At 35.4% G+C, this 26,231-nt stretch overlaps 1 protein-coding gene across 1 annotated transcript in view; it reads left to right on the plus strand.

Moving 5' to 3' along the window:
• The window catches only part of Ddx10 (DEAD (Asp-Glu-Ala-Asp) box polypeptide 10), a 260,398-nt gene that overhangs the window by 148,092 nt on the left and 86,075 nt on the right, over positions 1–26,231 (plus strand). Inside the window, exons 14-15 of the mRNA XM_005378043.2 lie at positions 14,041–14,160; positions 16,768–16,929. Of these exons, the coding sequence (XP_005378100.1) occupies positions 14,041–14,160; positions 16,768–16,929 (282 nt within the window). The remainder of the gene's footprint in view (positions 1–14,040; positions 14,161–16,767; positions 16,930–26,231) is intronic.

Below are 26,231 nucleotides of genomic sequence, written 5' to 3' on the forward strand. Positions count from 1 at the left end.
TGCTGGCTTGTGCTATTGGTTGTACATGCATGACTGTCCCAATTGGCAGTTTGTTCTATTTGCTGTACAAATGGACCTAAAAACATAAATTTTAAAATTTGATAGGCCTCCATTTAATGTCTCCCCCTGTCCCATTTAGACAAATAATTGCTTAATCATCTGGAGGATATAGGCAATCCCTCTAAAGGGAAGTTGTGATGAGTAAATGAAATAAAAACATATAGTCTGATGTGTATCTGATACATGACATCTGTATTATCACAGTTTTGTAGAGGAATTTAGTGACTGCTTGATTTGTCATTGAAGTATTACTTGGATTGACATTTGACATGCAGAGTTTAGGACAAATTGTACAGTGTCATATGGCATGGATTAAGGAGTAAGCTATATTGGGCCAAGGAGCAATGTTAGAGTTTTGGCAGCCTGTTGGACATAGTATAGACTTTTCATTCAGTGTTGTTTTTTCCTATCCCCTGTTCTCCCTTCTTACAGAGCAATAGGAGATCAACATTGTTAGTGTGTAATTACACAGACTACTTGAGAACCGCACACTATATTGTAGGTTTCTATAGTCTTCTGAGAAATTCATCTGTGTGACATGTGCTATGGTACCCTTGGGAGATTGGGTGTGCATTGCTGAGGGAGGAAGCCATGGTTCTGTCAGAAGCTGAGCATGGCCATGCATGGTGGTACACACCTATAGACCCAACACTCTGAAAGGTTATAGCAGGAGAATTTCAAGTTTGAGTCAAACCTTGGGAGTTCAATGAAAACCTGGCTCAAAATAAAGGAAGTCTAAGATGTAGCTCTATGGATAGGCCCTGGGTTCAATTTTCAGAAAAAAAAATGAACACACACACACACACACACACACACACACATATACATACTTATATAGAAGCTGAGCATGGTGTAGCCTCTTTTGTTGGGAGAGGGATATGGTGGAGTGGTTATTCAGTTATGAAAACTCACTGTCTTGTCAACCCAGAGTGACTCCTGATGTCACTTTCAGAAAGTGCTGCTTCTTAGGTCGCATTTTATTGCCCAGGGTCATTGAATTCATCTTGTACAAATAATTGCCAAGTGAGATGGGAAGTATTATATTTGTTTCTGTGCTACTTAAGCAAGTTAGTATGAGACTAGCTAACAGTAGAATGTATATCAAAGACTTCTAGTGTTTTTAAAGAAAATTGGTCTTGATTAACTCAGGCTAAACTCAGCACCACAAGTAATTATTGATAGGCTCACTATATTTATTTGCTGTAGGAATTAGAGGGTAAGTGTAACAGTATCCGTAACTCTTAGTGAGTTGAGTGTTTAAAAGGAATGAAGTTGAATCTCTTAAAAATACAGTAGAGTTAGAAATACTACAAGAAGCATCACCAAAGAGGATGAAGTTAGGGGATGACAAGAAGTCTTGAAAGATATCCATTGGCAAATGTTAACATAAATCTGATTTGGCAGATGAATTTTGAGCTTGTTCATTGCTCCTAAATTTTGTGGTCTGTGTGGGATTGTAGGAAGGAAAATGATTTTTTACACCGTTGACTCTGTCAATGTAGTGTATAGAACTTGGGGATTAGTAAAAAATTTCATTTAAATTCTTTGGGAATTGTGATTTTTAAAGTAGTTTTAGTGTAAGTTATACTTCTAAATTATACAGTTCGATGTGACTAGTTTATTAACTAACAAAGGCTCATTCTAAGGTAGGAGCAAAACAAACTAATGAGCATGAATCTGTCTGCCGCTACCAATTGCTATCAAGGTTTTTAAAATAATTAAGTGCTAAGGGAGACAGATGGGAGTGATACTAATGGCTCTAGGCTCAACATACAATTTGTGCGGGGTGAAAGAAGAACAAAGCAGTATACAGCACTAAGGGATAAAATTCTTGTTTCTTTTATGACATGCCTATGCTTTTGAGAGAAAGGTGTTAGAGGTTAGGTTTAGAGTCATATCTACAGTCCAATGAAAAAAATAATTTAAGTTCATTCTTTGAAGGATTTATTTTAAAGAAAACAGCTGCACTTAGTTTTTCATTTTATGAGGTCTCTCAGAGTTGTTTAGGAAGACAATGATTCTCAGAGAAAAGTCTAGGCTGGAGATGTTCCCATCTGAAATACTGTGATTATATATAATGTCAGGATAGGAGCACATACTAGCTTTTGTGGACTATTTGGCTTTCTAGCCCTGGTTTTGCTCATTTGAAGTTCTTGCTTAACATCCAAGGGTGTGCATATGTGTGCATGTGCATGTGTGCCTTCCCTTGCATGCATTCATTCACAGCTGTGTGTGACATTACTTTAGTTGATATTGTGAAGTCTGTATTTAATAATGACAGTATTTTAAATCAGCATTATTTGACTTTACATACTACCATTTTTGCAAATGATACCTTTTAAAAGTATCTATATTGAATGATTGGACATCATCCCAGCACATTTTGTGAACATATAGTACATGTATGTCCTGGCCTTTGGCTTTTTGTTTGGTTTTGAGACAGGGTCTCTCTCTGTAGTTCAGGCTGGCCTTGAATTCTACTATGTTGCCCAGGTGGGCCTTGAACTCACAATGATCCTCCTGTCTCAGTTTCCTGAGTGCTATTATTTACAGGCATGTGCCACCATGCCCAGCTTGACTTTAGAATAGCAGCAGAGATTACCTTATTTTGGGAACCTTCAGAGGTGGTGTTAACACTCCTTATAAACCTTAAAATACTATGTCAAAGATGGCTAACTAACAAGTTACCGAGCCAGTTTTAAGTTTAGAATATATCTTACTTCCATTATTATAGTACTTTTTGAAGGCTTTAAACAATATAGAGATTCTGTTTCTGTAATCTAGAGTGTACATGCATGTGTATATTTGCATATACTTTAAAAAACTGATGGTTCACCAGATAACAAGTATTCTATGGCATTTTGTTAGATATTCTTTTATTTTAAAGAGAAAAAAATACCAATATAACAATGAAGACAAAAACAAAACACAAAAACAATAAAAATGATACAAGATTTCAAAATAAGATCATAGGAATTAACAATGGTTGTTAAATTACTAATTGTTATCCTCAGCAAAGTTGCTCAGATTACCAGAGACATTTTTGATGGATGAATTTATAGAAACTCTGCAAGGATCATACTCACCAGACTGACAAATAACTTGTTTTTCTTTTAGGGGAAGGAGCCAGCTCTGGAATTCTCAATTAAATTTATAGTTAAATACTTTAATGTTATTTGATATTATCTCATTTTGTTTAAGCAAATTCTGAGAGCTTTTTACTGAGTTACTGTTACCCCTTGGAAGGAACGAGATAGGGCTATAGATGACTCAGATGTCCCAAGAGAGGTATATTTTAGTGTCACGTTGTTTATAACAGCTTCATTAGTTCTGTCTTAGGTCTTTTATCTTAATTCTGTATCACTTTGTTATCTCCTGTGTATGGTTAGTCTTCCTGATCTTGTTAGTCAAATGTATGTGACACATACTAGCTTCTCTTAGTATGTTACTAACTTTTTATACGTGGCTTATAGAATTTATAAGTTCTAGAAGAATTCCAAAAGTTGGACGAGACAACAGGAATTGATACAGCCAACTTGGAACCAAGTTAGAAATGAAATCAATACTATCATTTTTTGAAACCTAAAAAAATAGGTAAAAATGTATCTTGCTCTGTTTCTCTAAATTGCTTCCAGCTGCCTGCTTCCTAATATAGAAATATTTATTAAAAGTGGCAGGTTAAAAATTGGATTCCTGAGGCAAAATATGACTGGTTCCATAATTTTGTTAAAGAGTGAAAATAGCTGAGATTTTGTTACTGTAGTAGCTTTTTTTTTTTTTTTTTTTTTTTTAGGGGTATGATGTGGAGCAGAACAGAACTCTAGCTGGCAAAACAGAATACTTTGCAGCCTATGCAACTGTCCTGAGAAATCCTGATTCTAGTATACCAAAACTGGCTGTGAGACCAAAGAAAGAGGTAGATAGATCGAGAATGGCAGTTTACTGGGGACTTAATGAACAGAAGTATGTTTTTTAGTGGAAGGAAGACCAGTGAATCCCTGTAATTTGGGTCAGAAGGAGAGGAGCTTAGGAAATGTGAAAAAAGTAACTTCATCTAAGCTGCAATGCACCTGGCTTATGTCAAGCTAATATCAAAGATATGAGGCACATTCCTGGCACTGACAACACCAGGGTCTAGTAAAAATGTTCCACGTATCACTGATGTTTTTGTTTACTTACAGTACACTGGGGAAGCTGGGGAAGAACAGCCGAGGGTTCCTCAGGGGCAGTTGTGAAGGTTATGACTCAAGATAGTTGTAGTCAGGTCAAGCTGGGTTCCTACAACCGTATGAGTGATTTAAAGAAAATATTCTAAGCTAGTGATTAGAGTACTATGAAGTTTTCCTCATGTGTTCCTATAGTATAAATGTTTGAAAAGGCAAAAGGAACCACTGAAGACATTAAGACAAAGACTGTGATGAATTCAGCTGATCATGACACTTAGATAGGAATGAGTCTACCCAAGTCAAATCTGGCTTGGATAGAGAATAGAATGTTAAAATTTATTTACACTAATTGGAGGCAGGGAAGGATTTAAAAACTTATTGGGCTTAAATCCTGTACAGAGAGTTTTTGAAATTAGGAAGAAATTTATGTTGCTTTTGATAAGAACTTTATGAGAGAATGAAGACAGATATGTTTAGGGTATTGGAATGAGGCTTTGGTGAGAGAATATGTATCAGAAAAATGAAGAAAACAACAGGTGGTGCATGCCTGTAATCACCACAGTCTGGGAGACTGAGGCAAGAGGGTTATAAGTTTGAGCCCATCCTGGACAATTTAGTGAGACTGTCTCAAAAATAAATAAAAATGACTAGAGTGTAGCTCAGTGAGAATGCTATGGGTTTAAACCTCAGTACTGGGGTTAAGGGAATTGCGGACTGAGGGAAACAATATAAAGAAATAAAAACTGTGTATTAGAGATATATTTGAAAATTATTTTTCTTAAGGAGTTCAGCATGGTGGTGTATGCCAATAACCTCTGCACTAGGGAGACTTTGGCAAGAAACTTATGGTTCCTGGTTAGACTGGACTACCTAGTGAGACATTGCTTCAAAAACCCAAATCCAACCAAACAAAGGAACCAAACCAAAAAAAAAGTGATTAGTCGTTCAGGTGGCAAGTGTACGCAGTCAGAGAATTTATTAGATTGAAGTGCAGTTTCTGGAAAGTGTGTCAAATTAAGCCAGTAGATTTAAGGACCAAGAATCCTGAAGGAAGAATCCAGGAATCAAAAAACCATTGTGTAGACCATTTTTGTTGGGAGTGCCAGTAGAAGTTATACTTTACTGTTCTCCTTTTTTTTTTTTTTTTTTTTGGTTTTTCTCCGGTACCGGGAACCGAACTCACGACCTTGCGCTTGCCAGGCAGGCGCTTTGCCACTGAGCTAAATCCCCAGCCCCTTTACTGTTTTTCTTAACTGAAAGGAAGTCCAAATCAAGCTGAGATCACTACATGTTCATCTAGTACTTGGTTGGAGGGGGAAAATAACATGAAAGACAAAATTTTCTGTGTCCATATTCATATTGGCCTATTAAAGATTATTTAAAATGAATTATGAATAGTTGATAAATATTTTGGCATTGTTGCTCCATATATTATACTGTTATTTATTAACCAATTTCCTCATTTTACACATTCAGTGGCAGTTTAGAGAGTGCAAGGAAAACAACACATGGCTTTAATAGTCATACAGAAAAGAGAAAGAATAATGTTGATTTGTGGTTTGCTTCATAATGGCTAATCAAGGCTTGATAGAAGAGTAACTTAACAGGAAATACAGGCTCTCATCTGTATGATTTTGTATTTATATAATGTGATATATATAAAAAAATATATTTAAAAAATCTCGAGTTTCCACGTGATATTCTAGATATAATTTGTGAAGTACCAATATAAAGTAACAAGTAAAGTGTTTCATTCAAATTCCATAACAGCTGTGATATACATCAGAAGGGAAGTAGGGCTTATAGTTTCAAATAGCATATTCAGTATTGAAAATTCGAATTTGGATGTGGAAGCAATTATTTTTACAACAAATCAACCTATACATCAAAATAAAATATAAAAAGCAATCTAAGTCGGTTATATAAGAAGTTGGAAAATAAATTTCTTATTAGCAATTTTCAAACATTCTTCCTAAATTGATAGAAATTTAAATAACAAATACAGAATGAAATTAGGATGGTACAATATATTAAGGCAATTTGAACAGAAATCAACTAAGCATTGTAAAATGTGTAAGAGTCAAATACTTTTATTAAAATTATGCAACTTGAACAATGCTAAATTAGTCTAAGCTTTGGTTTTCTAAGTTAAAAACTAGTTGGTATGGAAAGACAAAATTTAACTCATAATTGTTATAATTAGAAACAAAAATAATGCAAATATAGTTTACTAATTTTTCATTCAAAAACTTATTGAATATTTTTATATGCTGTCCTCTGTGGTAAATTGGGGATGAAATTTTATGCAAATAGTTTTGCCTTTCATGGACATGACAGTCTTACCAGGAGAAGCAAAAGAGGCAAACAGATTACAGGAGGTTTATTCTAATGGAGTGAAGAGTGAAAGTAGACTCAGTCCACTACGGAGATCATGATGATTGAGAATTGAGGGTAGGCAGATGTGACTTTCCTCTTTCTCATCAATTCTTGGTTCCCAAATTTATGTATGTGGCTAAGCTTTACTACACAACGTCTTCCACTAAACCTTAAAACATGAGATGAGTAAATGTAGACATTTTTCGAGAGAAAAACTCTATAAGATTTCTTAGACCATTATAAGATTTTTCTGTAAGTATTTTTGTTTCATGTCATTTCAGTTAATCTATATTTAAGGGTCTTTAATCCTTATCAGTTGTGTGTTTTCCATGTTTTGCCAGGCTGCTCTCCATCCTCTTCCTCCTTTTGAGTTTTGCAATTTTAGGACTGTTGCTGTAGCATATGCATTGGTTTTAACAAGTTGCATTGTATAGGAACTCTGAGAAGACAAATTTTGCTCTTGTAATAACATTTTAACCTGATCTCCTATTATATTCTTCATGGAATTTAACTTTTATTGGTAGTACTTTTAGTTATGGTAGAAGATACATAAAATGGAACGTACCATTTTAACCTTTTTTTCTCCATCATTTTTTTTTCTTTTATGGAAAAATGGTAAAGGATAGTTAATACATTACATGTTGTTACCTTTAAAGTAGTTGCTCAGGGTACAAGATGTGGGCATAAAAATTTCTCCAGTCAATATTAGCACAAACCTTCCATTTTAGTGAACTAAGAGACACTAATGGTATGACTGACTTACATTATTTCCCTTTTCCCTACTGTCCTTTCCCCTTCTACCCATCCTAGTTCCTTTGTCCTTTTTCCCAATTTCTTCCCATTTCAAAATATCTGTTGTACACTTTAGAAGTTATTTTTAAATAGGCAGTTCAGTAGTGCTAAGTATGTTCATGGTGCTGTGCAACCAACCTCCAAGACTTTTTCATCTTGCAAAATTAAAACAGTAAATCCACTAGGTGGCTTTTAATTTTAAGGTTATAATTTTTGCAGAGATATCACAAATGTAATACTGTACATACTCATTAGTCATAAGTACTGTAAAATTACAGTATTTGAATTATTGTAGTTCATTAGACTTAGAATGACTGAGGAATTAGGGTTACAAAGCAGGTACTTCTGCTTTTTAAAAAAATATCTAAAATAAGTTCTACTGGAATTTTGTTGTTTAGCCAGTAAAAGATTTCTGTCATTAAGTATATGTGAACTTTGGGGAGAGTATCTGTTAATGTTCAGAAACACCCATATCTTTGACATGAGTGGCTTGGCATATAGCAGGTAATAAATCTCTAAGGTGTCAACCAACATTGAATTCTTTATTTTGTTGGTTAGCTAATTATATTTTGAATCATATAGCCAATGTAAACTATTGTGGTCCTGTTGATGGGGGCCTGGTCATTTTTTTGACTGGTGGGTAGTGGCAGCTGTTTTATCTTTCGAGTTATTTGAAGTGACTTCACAGCTGTGAAGACAAGCTTCCCCAGAATCTTGGGGATGACTTAATGCTTTACCTATTTTGTATTTTCCTTTTAGCCTTTTTGTTTTCAAGTCTAGCAGGCATGTTATGGAAGAAGTGTAAGTAGAAACAGTCATTGCATTTTGATGTGTTATATCTTGTCTACAAAGGCATAATGTTGGTGTTATACTTTTCAGCTTCTGTAAATTTGTCTTGAACCAGTAATGTCAGTATTACAGTCACAGTACACATTCTTCCTAACTGTAGCTAAACTTTCTAATTTTCATATCTTAATGAACAGAAATATATTTAGTCAATACATTTATTGCCTAAGAACCTTTGTTAAAACTGCTAAATAGAAAACCTTTGAATTTTAAGAATTGAAAAAGCCTTTTAGTTGGAAAAATATTCATAAAATATAGCCCAAATCAAGAAAAATATTAAAAAGTGGTAAAATGAATTGCATAAAATTTCAGAATCTTTTCTTGGCAAAAAACAACAAAAGATTACCTTATATGGCACAAGTCTAAACATAAATGATAAAATACAGGAAAATAGTGAGCATCTTTAAAAAATAAAGATATACTATAAATTGATAAAATGTCAGGATTCATTAGAAATATTTGCAAAGAATAGAGATTATGCACAGAAAAATAATAAATGTTGAATAGATGTTCTGTCATGCAAATAAAATAAAACAAATGCAGTCACTCACCTACTAGACTGGCAAACATAAAAGATAATACCATGTTGGAATAGGGGTAAAGAATATACTCCTATATTTTTGGTGGGAGTATTCATTTGTATAACCTCTTTAAAGGGTTGTTTGGAAATATCTTTCAATATGTAAATGTAATATGTTTGAGTACTTTTGCTTTTAGAAACTTCTAGATAATTCACATGTATATTTATATGTATGAATGAGGCACTGCAGGAGTTAGCTGTTTTTGTGACTTTTTTCATATATATTTAAAAAGTGACCAATAAAAGAATACAATAGCTGGTTACCATGCTTATTTCTTGGGAGGGAAACTGAGTTTGCTGAAGAGGATAAGAAAGACTATTTTTAAACGAACATCCTTGAAGAATACATGTGCATGTATTATTTGCTAGAACTAAAATTAAAATGAGTAACATAGGCGCCCCTGATAAAGTGCATGTAAAAAAATACTATCAGTAGATGTCACAGGTGTTTGTAATCATGATGTGCCAGTAAATGCTGGGTGTTATCTCTCACATCAAACTTTTTTCCCTCAAAAGGAAGTTTCCTTTACGTGATCCTCCTCATCTCTAACAAGCCAGACAGGTAGCCTGTTACATACATTCATTCATCCTTTATATTTGTCTGGGCTCTTTCGTTTTCTACTAGCTATTTAATGTCTGTCTGTATGGATAGGTTTAGGTGCAAAAAAGACTGAGCCCACCATCCAACTGGGTCTCTAGTGTGTCCTGTTTGATCGTATGTGTTCCTCTAGGGTTCATTCGGCACAGTTTTGGGACCCTGTTGGGACGATAGTGGGACCTTTAATTGGTGGGGCCTAGTGGGCGGTCTGTAGGCCACTCTGACAGGGATGCCCTTAAAGGGAATAGTGGGCCTAGTCTAGTGAGGGTGAACCTTTTAGAGACTGAGTGCCCAAACTGCAAGCCAAAGCTCATGTATTTATCATAGAGTGCCAGCACTGCAACTAAACCTGAATACTGAGGTTTTAGTTAAAAAAACAAACAAACCAAACAACCCATACATTAACATCTTTCACATTAAAAGAGAAACAAATAACACATGTGCCATAGGTTTGCCACCACCAACTGCTAGTCCCTTCAGCGTCTGCTTCGTCCCAGGCTGGAAGGTGAGTGGTTTTGCTCCACTGTGTGCTCCCTCCGTAATGGTCTGCCTCACCCAAACAGGTGGGGGCAGCTGTGGACTGAAACCATTCTCTGAGCCAAATTAAACGCTTTCTCTTTATAAACTGATTATTTCATGTACTTGTCATAGTGACAGCCGACTGAACAGACCCTTGTATGTAGATGACACTCAGTGCATATTTGGGTAAGCATATTAGAAAATCAGAGCAGAGCAATAGGCTATCAGAATATAAGTCTCTTCTCACTTGTGTTGGCATTTCTTTTGCTTTTTTTCAGTGCTTTCTCTAAAGGAATTTTTAAAAATTAACCTTTTATGGGGAGAGAGTAAAATTCCCTTTAGAAACCAAGGTAAATCATAAAAGGAGAAAGATGTGAGTATCTCCAGATTTTGTCACATGATTTCAGTGGTTTCATATACTTCCCTAAAGGTGTTCAACTAGACCACCTTACTCTAGCATTCTTTTCTGTAACATTAGTTCTCTGACTGATCTTTAGTTTGACAGTTTTTGCTGTCATTGTTCTGTGACTTTTTCTTCCTGTTTGTAGGCAGATTGTGTTCTTATGGAAGATTGCCAAGCATAGGTAGTATAAGTATATATAAGGACAAGAACTTTGGGACATGAAAATACCCACCCAGACTCTACAGTTAACCCTTTACCTTTCCTTTACTACGTAATTGTACATCTATTCGTCATCTTTTTTACTGAGTGCATTTCAGAGTATGTTGCCATTGTCACTTATTTCCCTTCTACACTTCAGCTTGCATAGCATTAATTAGAGTTCAATATTTGTTTAAAGGACTTTTGAGGTAGGCTATTATACACTGTAAAAGGAAATCCCCACTCTTAAGTGTAACAGTATGAATTTTCACAAAAATCACACCATGTAATCCAGATTCTTAAGACAGAGCAGAATTTGCTCCTGTTGCTTTCCAGAATTTTCATTTTACTGGTTTGTGATTGTATCTTCTGTTATATTTATGTTATAACGATTTTCTCCATTGGCATAGTTTGATCTCAGGACCCAAGATCTGCCGTCCAAGGATTCTTAAAAATTGACCTAGCCATACAACTGAGAAGATTCATAGGAATCAATAGTGAAGTTGCCGACCCTGGGGTTATATTGGCTGTGTTCTCTGATAAGCCTTTTTGAGGGAAAGGACATGTAGGAGTATTGGCTGGGCTATGGGAAGCAAGGGACTTATTAATTTCCTGAGCTTACTGGGAACCTTTAGGTAGCAGGTGATTTGGTTAATGGGTTTCCTGGCAAAATATTGCCTTTCAGTGTAGTAGGTTTACCTCACGCAGCTTCTTTGCCTAATTCCTCTCGGAACTAAAGGATTGAGGATGGCAATATTTATTGAGGAAGGTATAAGTGCTCAGATATGTTAGAGCACAGCAGAGGAGGGGAGAGCATAGGCACCACAATTTAGACCCTTAAGCAAGCAGTGTGTAACATTCAGGAAGTCACTTGAGGTTGCAGCAGGAGATGGCGTGTCCCATGGGAAGAAGAAATCTAAAACTTAGCTCTTTTTTGTAGCAGTCTTAGGAATAGGTATAGTGATTGTAGCATAATAATATCAGTGTCTGAAAGATGAAAGTTGCTTAAAATTTGTATGGATTGAAGATGGTAGTATCTTATTAAATGTAGGTTAGTTTGTGGTAAGAGAAATAAGTAAATGTGATTAAATGCTAGAGTTTTAATTTATTAAGCAGAAATTTAAAAAAACAAGGTTGCCAGTAATACATTTGAGAACCGTGAGTGTTAAAACAGCTTTCTTATACTTAAATTATAACATTGCAGACACATTAGCTGATGTTTATAAAAACCGATTATTATATAAAATATAATACATTAATAATTTGCCACAAGTTCTTGCAGTAAGTTGGTTGTTTTCTAACTTTAAGGTTTTATTTTTAAGCTTTTATGTATTCTCCATTAGCAATATCTACTTATTAAAGGAATTGTTCTTTTTCACACATATTTATCATCATATTACAGCTGGTTATAACCAATATACATTTCTGGAAGCTTTTGATAACTGTTGTTTTCTAGATCAATCCCTCCTTCTTACTTTTCATTATTTGTTCCCTGTGATACAGAATTTAAAGAAGCTCCCAGTTTGTTATTTTGTGAAGTAAACTTCTATACAATTGACATGCTTTATTCTGACAGCATAAAATTATATAAAATGCTGATAGTAAAGAAGTTCAAATGGCCAATAAATACATGGAAAAATTTTCAGCATCTCTGGTCATTAGAGAAATCCAAATTTAAACACTGAGATTCCATCTTACTCTATAAAGAATAGTTATCTTCAAAAAATCAAATAATAACAATGCTTCTGAGACTTGAGGGAAAACGAATCTTTCTACATTGTTGATAGTGATGTAAACTAATACAGTCATTATGGAATTCGCTATGAGGAATTCTCAAAAACAAAAACTAGAAATTCTATTTGACCTAGCTATTCCCCTTGTAAGTATCTTCCTGAAAGAGTTAAAGACATTATATCATAGTGATACACACCCATGTTTATAGCAGTGTAGTTCATAATAAATAAATCTTGGATGTGGCTTATATGTTCATTAACAGATGAATGGGTAAAGAAATGTGGTCGTTACGTACAATGGAGAACCACTTTAACATAACGCAGGATAAATGTGAGTTATAGGAGTCATAATGTTAAGTGAAATAAATGAGACACACAAGGTTAAATGTTGCATTGTTTCTCTTATATGAGAAACTTAAAGTATAAATAAAGAACAGAATAAAATATAGATAATGAGAAATAGATCTTTTGAAAAATGAAGAAGACGAAGAGGTAGAGAGAGGGGAAGAGTGGAGGGGAATGGGATGAAAAACAAAATATTTTATGAATATGTACCAACTCCTTGCAAAGAATGTGATCATTACTTACTGATAAAAATATAAAAAAGGTTTATTCCTACATCATTACTTGTTTTCATTTATTATTTAATCCTCCCAACAACCCTATGAGGTACATACTATTAATAATCTTCAACTTACAGCTGAAGCACAAAGGTTAGGTTACCTACCCTTATGTAGTCCATAAATGGTAGAGCATGGCCACAAATTAGTCTTTTAATTACTATGCCGAGGACTTCTACTTATTCTCTGTGTGTCTAATGGAAGCAGAATTAGGTAAGTTAGCAGAGTAACAGCATTGGTACTACTGGCTCTTGTTTGAAGAGAAGAACCCAAATACTTCTGAAAGAGAAGCTGTTTCTGGTCACCCTCTCCTCAAAGCAGATCTCTTCACCTCCTTACCTCAGGTAGCTCATGCAGCATTCACTGAGCATATATAAGCACTAGCTTTGAATTTTTAATATTTACTGTGGTGCTTTTAAGGGCATGAGTTGGGTCCTGATCAGTGTATCCTGTTAAGTACCATTAGTCTGTCTTGTCTTTGGATGTAGCTTAATTGTCATAGGACTTTTTAAGCATTTGTACGTAAATTTTTAGTGGAAGAATATTTTAGTGGAAGAATATTGAGTGATAAGCTATGTAGTTTTGTTGTCCAAGTGTACATTTTCCTAGTCTAGGAAGTTAAGTTTGCACTTGGGAATTAAAAAAAATTTTTTTTTTTTTTTTTGAGACAGGGTCTCGTCATGCAGTTCAGGCTGGCCTTGAGTTCACTTTGTAGCCCAGGCTGGCCTCGAACTCATAACGATCCTCCTGCCTCAGCCTCCCGAGTGCTGGGATTACAGGCATGTGCCACCATGCCCACCTGCTAAAAAATTTTTATATTTTATCTGTATGACAGCTTTATCTTATATCCATTTCTTACATGATCACGTGGTTTGTGTGCTTCACCATTTCCCAATAGCACAGCTGTAGCTGCTGAAGAAAATGTTATTTACTATTTATGCCTAGTGCTCATCATATTCACTTTCAAACCCCTTTACCATTGCAAAAGCCATTATTAGTAAATGTGATTTATTTTTGGACAGTGTTTTTGGTGCTTCTCATTACCAGTGAGCAGTAAATACACTGACTTTGGTAAAGTATATGCCAGAGTTTAATTAATATAAAGCAACCATTTTTCTAATCATCTCTGTTTTGTTTATTCTCCTACAGAAGAAAGAATCTTCTAAATCCAGTGTCAAGAAAAAAGTAACAAAAGTTGCAGAAGCAAAAAAAATAATGAAGAGAAATTTTAAAGTGAATAAAAAAATAACATTTACTGATGAAGGGGAGGTAAGATAATGTAAATACTTCATTTCTGAGGAGCATTTTAAGTATTACGAAGTTTGATTTTCCTGCTGACTGACATTTGTAATTGAGAAAAGAGATGTTTCTCTACAGTGTGCTAGGCAGCTTTCACTGCTGCTGTGGCGTTTCAGGCCTGCAGTTGTGGGCAAGTATACCTTACTGGCAATAAACTAAACTTCTTGGTGATTCCAACACAGAGATTGTTTAGAACTTTATAAAGCCCATGTTTTTGGTAATATTTTCTTACCCTGGTATTTGTTTACCGTATTCTGTGGGAGCAAACACAGAATCCTGAGACAGCTACTCGATGGAGTATACTTTGCTTGACTGTGAAGTCTTGCTGTCCTTTCCTCGGTTGTAGATGCCATATTTCCGTGGTTCTCCTGGGCTAGTTATGGTGGGGTTTCTCTGCTTTTAAGTAGTCCCAGACCCACGGGTGCCTTGTTTTCATCTTGTTTTATCTTGGTTTGATTGTAAACACTTTAGAGAAGGGGTTATCACAGATTTCTCAGAAAAGTTCATTGTATTACATAATAATTATTTTTTAAGTGATAAACTAGATCCATAACATCAACTGGCTTAAGGGGCTATGATTAGTTAGTGGTGTAGTATCTTCTGAGTGTCAGCCCATAAACCCAGTCTTGCTAGCCTGCAGGTTTCCCTGACCATCCTCATATAGCACACAGCAATTTACCCCCATCATAATCTCATTTTCCTTCCTCTCTCTCCTTCACAATACTTATATTGTATCTGCACAGTCTATTTAGTTGACTGTTGTCAATTCTTGTACTGTACTTTTCATGAAGAAAGATACTTTATTTTGTGCACTGTTAGATCTCTTAACAAACAGAACAGTGCCTAATGTGTATTAAACCTCATAGCAGTGTTGGGTGAGTCATCTATTGTTACAGTAAAAGAGCTTTTCATATTGAGTATAAAAGAGCTTTTGCTGTATCACACTATATATTTCATCATCACACATAAATACTGCATAAGTAGCTTATAACCAGTAAAGTATATTTTCCTTTTTGTTTGAAATGAACAATTTGGATGTTATTTTAGGGTGTATGAATCAGATGAAAAGCAACTATTGTGTGAGTCAAAATTGTTAGCAGTTGAAGATATAATAACTATAAATAGTAAATAATAAACCTTTATGAAGTTACTAAAAAATGAGCACCCGAGAAACAGTGTATTACACTCTTATATTCACTGTAAAATTACTGCTGCTAGCATAATGAGGTTGCTTAGTTTAATTGTAAAGATTATGCCAATTAGCTCTAAGGTGAGTGTAAATCTTTACCTATAAAACGTTTTTGATATATGCCTGTTGCTAATAGGAGCTGTTCGTTGCTACCGGCCATCCTGAAACTTTTCATCTAAATCTTTAAAAGAAATGCTAATTGTTCAGTCAGTAGAAGGGTATACTTCCCCCTCTGTTATACAGATGAGGATGAGGAGTCTGGGGAATAGATGGTATTGCTCCTGTCAGAACTGCTTTTCCTTACAGCTGCTTTAGGCTTGGTGACTGCTAGCATGCCTTGTCATACAGTAATACTCCTTGGCCCCATTTGTTGCCAGAAGTTGCGGTGGTATGAATCTCACTTGGAATAGCAGCTGTGGTGGCTCCAGGAGTGAGAGGTGGCAAGGATGCGCGTGCCTCCAAGTTCTCTTTCCCTGAAGCTTAACTAGCAGTCTTTCAAAGTGGTGGCACATATTTACATCATTCTGGCCAATAGTGAATAGTTTTAAATTTTTAAAATATTTAACCTAGAACTCTTTGAGTCAAGCCTCTTTATTGTTCTGGAAAGGACACAGGTGTCCAGAGAATAAGTACTTTATTCAGCATTATGCAGGAGCCTAGTGAAACAGCCAGGACGTGTGGCCAGATCCCCTGACTCTCAGTGTCACCGTGGCCCTGTCAGTAAGTCTGGTGTGCAGTCTTGTGGATATGAGCAGCTGAAGAAACGCAAAACTAATTTTCTCCTTTACATTTCATTATTTCATTCCTTATATGCAATATTGGCTGATATGCGATTCATTCATCAAGTCGAAGCACTTATTTACTATATTCTGCATATTGTGGGCTCTGAGAATAAATGAAAAAAACAAAAAACAATACAGTTTCCTTCCAGGAGGTTAGTTCTAGTAAGGGAAATAAAAAAGTAAATCAGCATGGTATGGTATGTTAGAGGTATGTACCGGGTGCCTCAGAGAGGTGCAAAGGAGATGTGTGCTAGGCAGCCTGGGTCTTGCTCTGTGCAAATGATTTTGAGCAGAGTCGTCGGGAGAGTAGGTTATTAACACCATAAGAAGCATTTTTCTTCTGCAACTACCTTCTCCTGATAATTTTGAGAAATTATGCTTTAATCATATTCTCATCAGGTTGTCCCAGGATTGCTTTATGCTGACTGGGATCATCTTTTCTGTGGTTTGCTCATTTTAATTATGAGGATTGTGAGAAAGTTTTTAGTAATAGTGGTTATAAGGCAGAAAGTGGGGATATGCACCATTTAAAATCATTGCACAGAAGGAATTGGTTTCTGTGGATATTCCGCTTCCCACCCAACACCTGCCTTTTCTTGTCTGTAGTTGGTTCAGCAGTGGCCACAAATGCAGAAATCTGCCACCAAGGATAAAGCGGAAGACGATGACAGTGGTGGTATTAACTTAGATAAAGCAAAGGAAAGGCTTCAGGAAGAGGACAAATTTGACAAAGAAGAATATAGGAAGAAAATTAAGGCAAAGCATCGGGTAAGTTTTCCATCTTGAATTAATAATGGTATTTAATATGTCACTAAATATATCTAATTATTCATTTGCTATTCATTAATAGATTATACTTTTTACTGTTTTCTACAATACTTTCTTGTGTCTACTTTATTGTTTCAGTTTGTATTACTGATTGATTTATAAGATAGTTTGTAATTATTACCTAATCTGCTTTTGGTCTGACCCAAATAATATTAACAGGTTGTGTTTTTTTTTTTTTTTTTTTTTTTTGTACTGGGAATTGAACTCAGGATGTTGCATTTACCATCAGGCATTGTGTTGCTGAGCTATATCCCTGGCCCCAGCAGGTTTTTAGGTTAATAGTCATGAACCACATAATAACATTTCAGTCAATGACGGATCACATAAATAATGGTGATCCCATACGATTTCTTGATGTAGTGATTGTCTTGGTTATGTAAGCACACTCTAGGATGTTTGCACGATGATTAAACCACCTAGTGAGACATGATTGTTCCATTAAATTTTTATTCTGGGATAATTCTTGTTTAACATGTAATTGTAGGAACTTAGGGTGAGATTTCATGTTCTCCATATCTATAATTTTGTAATCACCAGAATGTTCTGTAAGTGAAACTATATAGTTTGTAGCGTTCGGCATTATTATCCAGGAAATTCATTCAAGTTGTGTATTAACATTTTGTTCTTTTTATTACTGAGTAGTATTCCATTATGTTGATATACTAAGGTTTATTTCACCATTCATCCATCACAGGAGAAATTGAGCATAATAGCTAAATGTGTTTTCATATCAACTATTGATAATTTATATAACATTCATGATATTTAAACAGTGGAAATCTTGTATGAAGGAATACTATATAAATAAACATATTCCCTAGTGGCCTTAAACTTGGCAGTTTCCTTTTATCCTTGATTATGGCTACACATGCTATTGTCCTGTCATACTACTTAATTCCCTGGAAGTGGATATTTTATTAGATTAATGAATCAATGACATAAAGCAGATGTACATTTTTAAATAACTTTCTGCAGCGTGCCTTTGAAATAATGAATGATTTTGGTGTACCATAAGGGAGAATCTGCCATAATATTAATTTCAGTGCTGTTAAGAACCTTTTAAACGTTTGAATGCAGAAATTACTAACAATATTGTGAAAAGATGCTTGTACTTTTTCACTTGTTTTTAACTTTAAAGCTGGTAAATGGACCAAAACATTTTGTTGAAAATCGACAGCACCAGTTCTCATTTCTTTATTTTATGGTTTGATGCAACTTTATAGTAGTTCTGGTGTAAAGAAAAGGTAGATTCTGAAAATGGCTTCAGGGATCGAAATGAATGTTGTGAAAAACATTCCAGAAATGTGAAGAACACTGGTTTAATTGTTGAGCATTTGTGTTATTGCTAGAAAAAAAAAGCAGTTCTTATATTGCTTCCTTTATGGTACAGTAGTTAAATTGAAATTTGACTTTAACAAGTTGTGTTAGTGTTTTAGGAATACTAAGAATATCAGCATCTTGCCATGCTTTAGTTTCTGGTTTACTTAGAGCATTTATTTGGGGGGAGGTTGAGCATAATAATGTTTTACCTTCTATTATTTCTAAATTGTAATCAGCAATAAAAAAATCTGAGGATTTACATACAATAAGACTACCACCCCCCACATTTGTGGAAGTTATTACCATGCCCAGGTTGTAGAGAATTCTTTATGAGACTTTCTCAAAGTTAATTTTAAAAAGGCTAATTGTGCGTATGTTACAGTCTAGACTGTGAAGTAGACTGTTTAAGGAACATGAGTCTCTCTTTCCTCAAGAAGATCATAATTAAATCATAGTTGATGTGGATAGGCTTGCACTTACACAATCTGTTTATATATTTTATGTTAATTTTGGGGAATGAATGATGACATGATTCTGAAATCAAGATGATAAACTTACACATTAAGAATTTTTGTTCCTATAAGTGTCTTTCTTTCAAACCTCTATTCTGATTGGTTTCTGTGGTTATTAACATGTAGTGTGTGTTGTTTATGCATAGAAGAGTAAGAAGTATGTGTTCTTATTTTCTCCCTTTCTTACATGAAAGTATGCCCACAGTATATAGACTATTCTGTAGTTTTCCATTTCCACTGATTTTTGAGCTTTTAAATCATTTTTATAAGCCAGGTGTGGTGGCGCACATCTATAATCCCAGCACTCAGGAAGTCAGGAGGATTGCCACGAGTTCTAGGCCAGCCTGGGCTACATAGTGAGTTGTTGTTGTTGTTGTTTTTGTTTTTTGGTACCAGGAATTGAACACAGGACCTTGTGCTTGCCAGGCAGTATGGAGTGAGTTTAAAGCCAGCCTGGACTCTACAACTGAGACCATGTCTCAAAAAACAAAAACGCAAATCTTTTTTGTTTTTTTTGGGTATCATCATTAAAGCATGGCAAATAAGTTTTGAACTATCTTAGTGACTGTCTCACAGTAAGGCTGGTCAAAGCTGACAAAGTTGAAAAAGAACTAGAACTTCAAATACTAATAGTACTAAAAGTCAGTATCTCTGTAGCTAAGACACAAACTCTTTTAGAAAAAGACTATAAACTTTCTCTTTCATGTTAAATGGATATATCTTCAACAAGGTAGGCTGTGGCATACCTTCCAAATAGAATGTTTTGTTTTATTTTGTTTTGTTTGAGTCAGAGTAGACCAGGCTGTAGTCCAGGCTGACCTGGAACTCCTGGGGATCTTCTTGCCTCAGCCTCCCAAGTACTGGAATTACAAGCATGCACCACCACTCCTAGCCTCCAAATAGGACTTTTAAAATATTATGTAGCCAAAAAAATACAGTGAAATAAATAGTTCTCTCAACTGTATTCACCTTTTATGTGCATGCTGTCTGTTACTCACATGATTGACTCTGTGGCAGTATTTCCAACGGTGAAATTATTATAGACACACACATACTTTTGTGTTTATTAAGATGGAGAACATTTACATTTGTGAACACTTTGGAGTTAGTATGTTTATTACTCTAACGTACATAAGACACAGTACATATAGGTACTCAAATGACGTACCAACTTGTCATGGAGTGAATTTCCGTCCAGAAGACACATGGGCCATTTTCTCAAATGACAGGTTTAATATTTGGCATAGTGAAGGGTTGGTGCGTGACGAGAAGCGCACATGGTATAAACGTCAATACTTGCACCTAAGTCCTGAATATGTCACTCTGGTTTGGATTAACAGTCACCAGTTTGCACTGCACTTACCTTATCTGAAATATGACAGAGAATAGGAGGAGTTAATTCTACAAGATCAGTGAGTTCTTTTGGCTCTGTAGATATAACTGTAGGCATGGGAATAAAATTTTTTTTTTTAGTTTGGGAAAATGGAATTTTGATTGTGTTTTTCCTTTTTTCCTCTTGACAAATGGGGTTGTTTTGTTTGAAAAGACTGCATTGCTGTTCACTTATTTCCTAATAGATACTAAAATTAATTTAAATTATTAGCTGGGTGTGTTGGCACACACCTATAATTTCAGCACGTGGGGAGGCTAAGGCAGGAGGACTGCAAGTTTAAGTCCCACCTGGGCAACTTAATGAGACCCTGTCTCCAAATAGAGAATAAAGATCCGGGGATGTAGTCCAGTGGTGTAACACCCATGGGCATAATCCCCCAGTACTAGGCAATTAAATTATTATTAATCCCACACTATTTATTTGGTTCTAATTAAATTCTTTTGTTTGAAATCATTATTGGTTTAAAAATAGATATTACTGTGATGACAATCTTAGTTCTTTTAGCATAAGGCTTTACTCCAAGCAAGTGTAATTATGTCTCTTTTTAGAGGCTGTCACTCATGATTTTGTTACTACTGTACTGTGGAAGTGTAGTGAGAAGAATTATCTGCCTCTAAAGGATTTTGACATTACTAACTTAAGGTCTGTGGATGAGTATTAATTCATGAACGTAGGAAAAGATGGTAAAACATGGGACACAAAGTTAGACATGAGGGGTGTGCCTGAATGAATTTGGTAGGGGGAAAAGGAACTATAAAACTGACCACAGTTCTATATTTTTCATATATATTATATTTTAAAAATGTGTATTTTAGATTTCATAGGCTTTGGAGACCCCTCCCCCCAGCATGTTCAAAATAGTTTTTAAATTTTTGGCCTGAAAGGGTGAGATTTTAATATGTAAGTGAATTTAGTTTTAATGTTTCTATCTTACCACAGTTGGTTACTATTGCTTTAAAGAATTAACAGCCTCAAACCATGGTTTTGGGTGTGTGCTCAGCCTTCATAATGTAGGACTCGGCTAATTGATTTTGTTCACTTGGTATTTTCTCCACAGCTTTGCACCAGTCTTTGTTTTGCACTTTCTTCTCCCTAACTCTGGAAGCTGTATAATATCTGCTGCTACTGGAGTATTTGTACTTGCCTTAAAGATTTAGAGCACCACTGTAAAGATTTTTTTCATGTGGCTATGTTAGCATATGCCTCTAATCCCACTACTTTGGCAAGCTGAGGCAGGAGGATCACAAATTTGAGCCCAGGCTAGGTAACTTAGCTACTTACCAAAAAATAAATAAATAAATAAATAAAGCAGGGGATATATTAAAAGTTTTTAAACTTATTTTAGATTGTATTTTATTTTGTATTACTGTATTTTAATACAAATAATTATATATATTTAGAGTAGCACAACATATTGTATGTTTTACATCATAGAATAATCAAATCAGTATAATTAACATTCCCATCACTTTAAATAGTTTTTCTTTCTTTGTGGTGTGAATGTTTAAAATCCTTTAGTTGTAAGAAATAGCAAGTGCTGTCAAGGTTATGGAGAAATGAGAACTCTTACTCACTGTTGAGAAGGTAATTAGTGCAGACATTATGGCAAACACAGAGTTTCCTTAAAATCTAAAGCTGAAACTGTCAAATGATCCAGCAGTTCTGCTATTGAGTGTACACTCAAAGCAGATGAAATCTTTCTACCACAAAATACTTCAACCCCTGTGTTTGTTGCAGCAGTATTCACAATATCCAAAATATGGAACCAACCCAAAATGTAAGTGTATTTACACACTAGAACGCTAGTTAGGCATTAAAAGGGAAGGAAACATTGTCATTTGCAGCCACACCTGAGGAACTGAAGAGTGTTCTATTTAGTGAAACACACCATATACAGAAGGCATATGCCACATTTTCTTATTCATGTATGGGAACCACTTAGTCAATCTATAGAAATATTGAATGGAATAATGGACAGTAGAGATGGGAAATGATAAGGGAGAAGGAGATCAAGAGGGACTCATAGGACTGGGAGAGGTATTGGAGGTAGGAGAAGGATTTGGGGTAGAGGTATATATAGATGGGCATTATTGTTCTGGGGTATAGCTCAGTGGCATAAGTGCCTGCCTGGCAAGTGCAAGGTCCTGAGTTTGATTCCTGGTACCCCCAAAAAAAATTTAAAAAAAGAAAAGATGGGCTTGATCATTGCATGATGTATGCATGTATGGAAATAGCACAGTGAACCCCATTAATCTGTACATTTATAATGTAATTTCATAAGTTACTTCCATATGTTCATAAAGTGTACTTTGTATACTTATAACATTCATAAAACTGACCTACTTTGAGCACATAACACATTATTATTAACCATAATCACTGTTCTGTGCAAGATATCCCGAGAACTTAGTTTTTCTAAATAAAATCATACACCCATTGACCAATGCCTGTCACCTGCCTTCATGGTAATCATCACTCTACTTTGTTCTTTTATGAGTTCAGTTTTTTTATATTCCATATCTGAGGGATGGCATTTGTCTTTCTTTGCCTGGCTTATTTCATTTAACATCATGTCCTCCAGATTCATCCACATTGTCACAAATGAGAGAATTTTGTGCTTTAAAATGGCTGAACAGTTTCCCAGTAGGGTATACTTTAAAAATCTACTTCTCTCTTGATGGGCATTTCTGTTGTTTCTGTGTTTAAACCATTGTGAGTAAATATAGGAGTGAAGAGATCTCTTCACCATAACTGATCTCAAGGCCTTTGAATATAAATAATACAAAGATTTTAACTGGTGTTCAATGCAAAAAATATCTGTGTTGTATTACAGTAGCACTGGGAGTAGGACTCAGCTGTCCATCTACAGGAATTCATAGGTACTAACTCTCTAATTCCAGGGGCTTCATGTACTGTTTGTTGCAAGTCACTGAGCAGCTTTATTGGCTTTTCGTGAGTCTGCATGGAAGCCTTTGAGCATCATTTTTTTCTGAGACTACTCTGGTCTTGAGCTTTGCTTGACATTTTTAGGTACCTGTGCTTGTATCAACTTTTATTGTATTTCAGTACTTCTTGAAACTGTTCACAAGAAATGAAAATATGGCAAAAGTTATAATTTTGCGTATGAACGTATTGGGAAATTAGTAAATTGTGAAGAGCACTACTGCTGTATAAAAGTTCTTTCATTTTCTTGCAATTTGCTTTGAACGGCTTATATTGGATTGTGTGTCTAGATAACATGTCATGCTATCCCATGGTTCTGGCCTGCTTGCCCAGATGATATAGCGTGGCTCCAGGCTCCACTTGTCTCCATGAGCATTAGAAGGGAAAACACTGAGGACATTTTGGAAGGTGTCTTTTGTTGCTGATAGAATTAAGTTGCCATGGAATTCAGGTGACTTGACTTTACCTTACATGATTAGTGAGGACAGCAGTGGGCATACCTTTAAGAGAAGAGTGCCCAAACTGCAACCCAAAATCCATTTATTTATCTATCGCAAAGTGCCAGCACTGCCATTAAACCTGAATATGAGGTTGTTGTGGAGAAACAACTCCTACATTAACATCTTTTGTCTTAAAAACAACACACCCGCCTTAGGTTCACCACCACGGTTCAGAAGAAGGGACTTTATAGTCAGGCACCTTGGGAACCATAGTAATAAGAATATTAGCAACATTAAGTAGGGGTTAGTTACTGGTGCCTTGGTCGAAGTACTTCAGATACAGTATCATGGTGTGATTAGCTTAAATAGTGTACCAGTCTTGTTTTCAGAAGGTAAAACTAAAACTTAGAAGGGTCAAATAATGTATCCAATTGCTCACAACTTACAAATAGCAGCACTGGGGTTCTTACCAAGGTATTGTTACTCTGTAGACTTTGTATTTTTAACCATTCAGCTGTGTTACTATCTCAAACCATCAAACATCTTACAACAAGGTGACTCTTATGCAATAAATGCAAAGGCAGAAGGTGATAATAAGAGTGGAGGATGTTGAAGAAAAAATAGTAACAAACAGTGGAAATGATCCATATTTCCAGAGCAAGATCACTAATCTAAAATAAATTCCAGTATAAAATAAGCATTATAATTGGTTGTATAGTTTAAGACCATACTAATAACATTTATTCCTGAATGTGCACTACAGAACTACGTAGATATTAGGAACAGAATCCACTTTTTAATAGCTGTGGCCATTTAAAAGTCTAAGGTACTACTAGAAACTATGAGACAGCTTACTAGCGAACAGAATTTTATTGCAGTCAGAAATGTCATGAAGGCAAGGGACTGATACCCAGGTCTAACTCTAAATTGGACATTATGAATAAAGTTTATTTACATGAGATGAGAAAGATCCTCTTGTATGTAACCCTGTCCTCTCCTACTTTATCAATTGTGTGACAAGTTTTTGAGTTGCTTATAACTTCCATTTTTATTTTTAATAGCATAAAATATGGTGTTTGGTTGGTGGTTGGTAGTCATATTGATAGAGAATGGTTGGAGACCGAGGTTGAGGAGCAGAGAAGAAAGTTTGGTGTTAACAGAATTGAATCTGACAGGATTGGGTCATAAACTAGCAAGATCACGGTAAGCTCAGCTATGTCTGTTTTGCCTGTTGCTGGGTACACAGAACCCACCGTGTGGCCTGGCACATAGCAACTCAGTAAATTCACAAAGGAATTAACTTGCAAATCAGTGTTTCCACACCAATTTGACTTTCTTCTTTCTGTCTTTATGTCCTTGTTATAGTTGTTCCAGATATCATACACACACACACACACACACACACACACAGACACACACATAGAAGAGTACTTTTTGTTGTTTGAAGGAAGCTTTGGAGAATGGTAACAGATCAGAGAGCCTTCTTGTGTTCTCAGTTCCTGGGAGGGGTTAGGTTTACTGAGATTTTGTGGAGAACAGCGTACATCTTTAGGGCTTAAAGATTTCATAATCGGGGCCTGGGATATAGCTCAGTGGCATAAGTGCTTGCCTGACAAGCCTGAGGTCATGAGTACCCCCCTCAAAAAAAAATTCATAAACATTTTCTTAGGCACTTTCATTGAGCCAGTTTTCTTCGCTGAAATGAGATACTTGTAGTACTGAATGTGGATGTCCCTTTCTTACCTGTGTGACAGCTGGGAACTCTGTTCCTTAGCAAACTTTCCAGGCTGACTGAGATTCATTGAAATGAGCTGTGCTTCCAATACCTCCTGAAACATGAGTTAAATTTCCACGTATCACCAACAAATGAAAAATGTTTAAATACATCGTCCTGATTCCTGATGGAATTTATATTTCATGGTACTTAAGTCTCTGAAAGGTAAAGATGTATAGTATGTGAGAAGCCAGAAGCTTTTTAATAACTATAAAGGGAGTATTTTGTACCTCAAAATGAGATTTTCTGTTTTCCTCTCCCTTGTGAATTTGATTTTCATTATTGAATTTCATGCTTTCTTTATGCTTAATCATTTGAAGCATAGTGGAACTAAAGATAAAATTTTGCCTTTTTGTGTGTCACAAAGTAGTCCTTGGTATCAGTATGCCCTCAAAAATGAGATAGGAAAATAAAGGATTTAAAGCATTTGAAACTGAGAAGGGGCTCACCTATGGAATATAATAAAATGTAATTATACTTTTGCCTGATGTCTATATACTTTAACTTTTTATCTTTTCTTTAGGTGCAAGGATATACTGTAACTTTTTGGCTTCTTTTTAGGTGCTAGGAATTGAACTCAGGACCTTGAGCTTGCCAGGCAGGCGCTGTACCACTGAGCTGTATCCCTGGCCCCTCTCTTCTTAATATAAACTTTCTTTAAATTTTTTTCCTACCTCAGCAAACAAACAGAAAACTTACCTTAGAAGTTCTTTCCTATATCCATTTCCTAAATCTTGGATTACTGTTAATTGTATTGCTAATTTTTCTTTTTTGCAGTTAAAATCTACTGATTACTCTTGCCTTTTTCAAACCATACTGACCTAAACACTTTTTACAGCTAAGAAAAGTTTCTAATGATT

This window comes from Chinchilla lanigera, unplaced genomic scaffold, assembly GCF_000276665.1.
Source record: "Chinchilla lanigera isolate Chin_1 unplaced genomic scaffold, ChiLan1.0 scaffold00011, whole genome shotgun sequence".
NCBI lineage: Eukaryota > Metazoa > Chordata > Mammalia > Rodentia > Chinchillidae > Chinchilla > Chinchilla lanigera.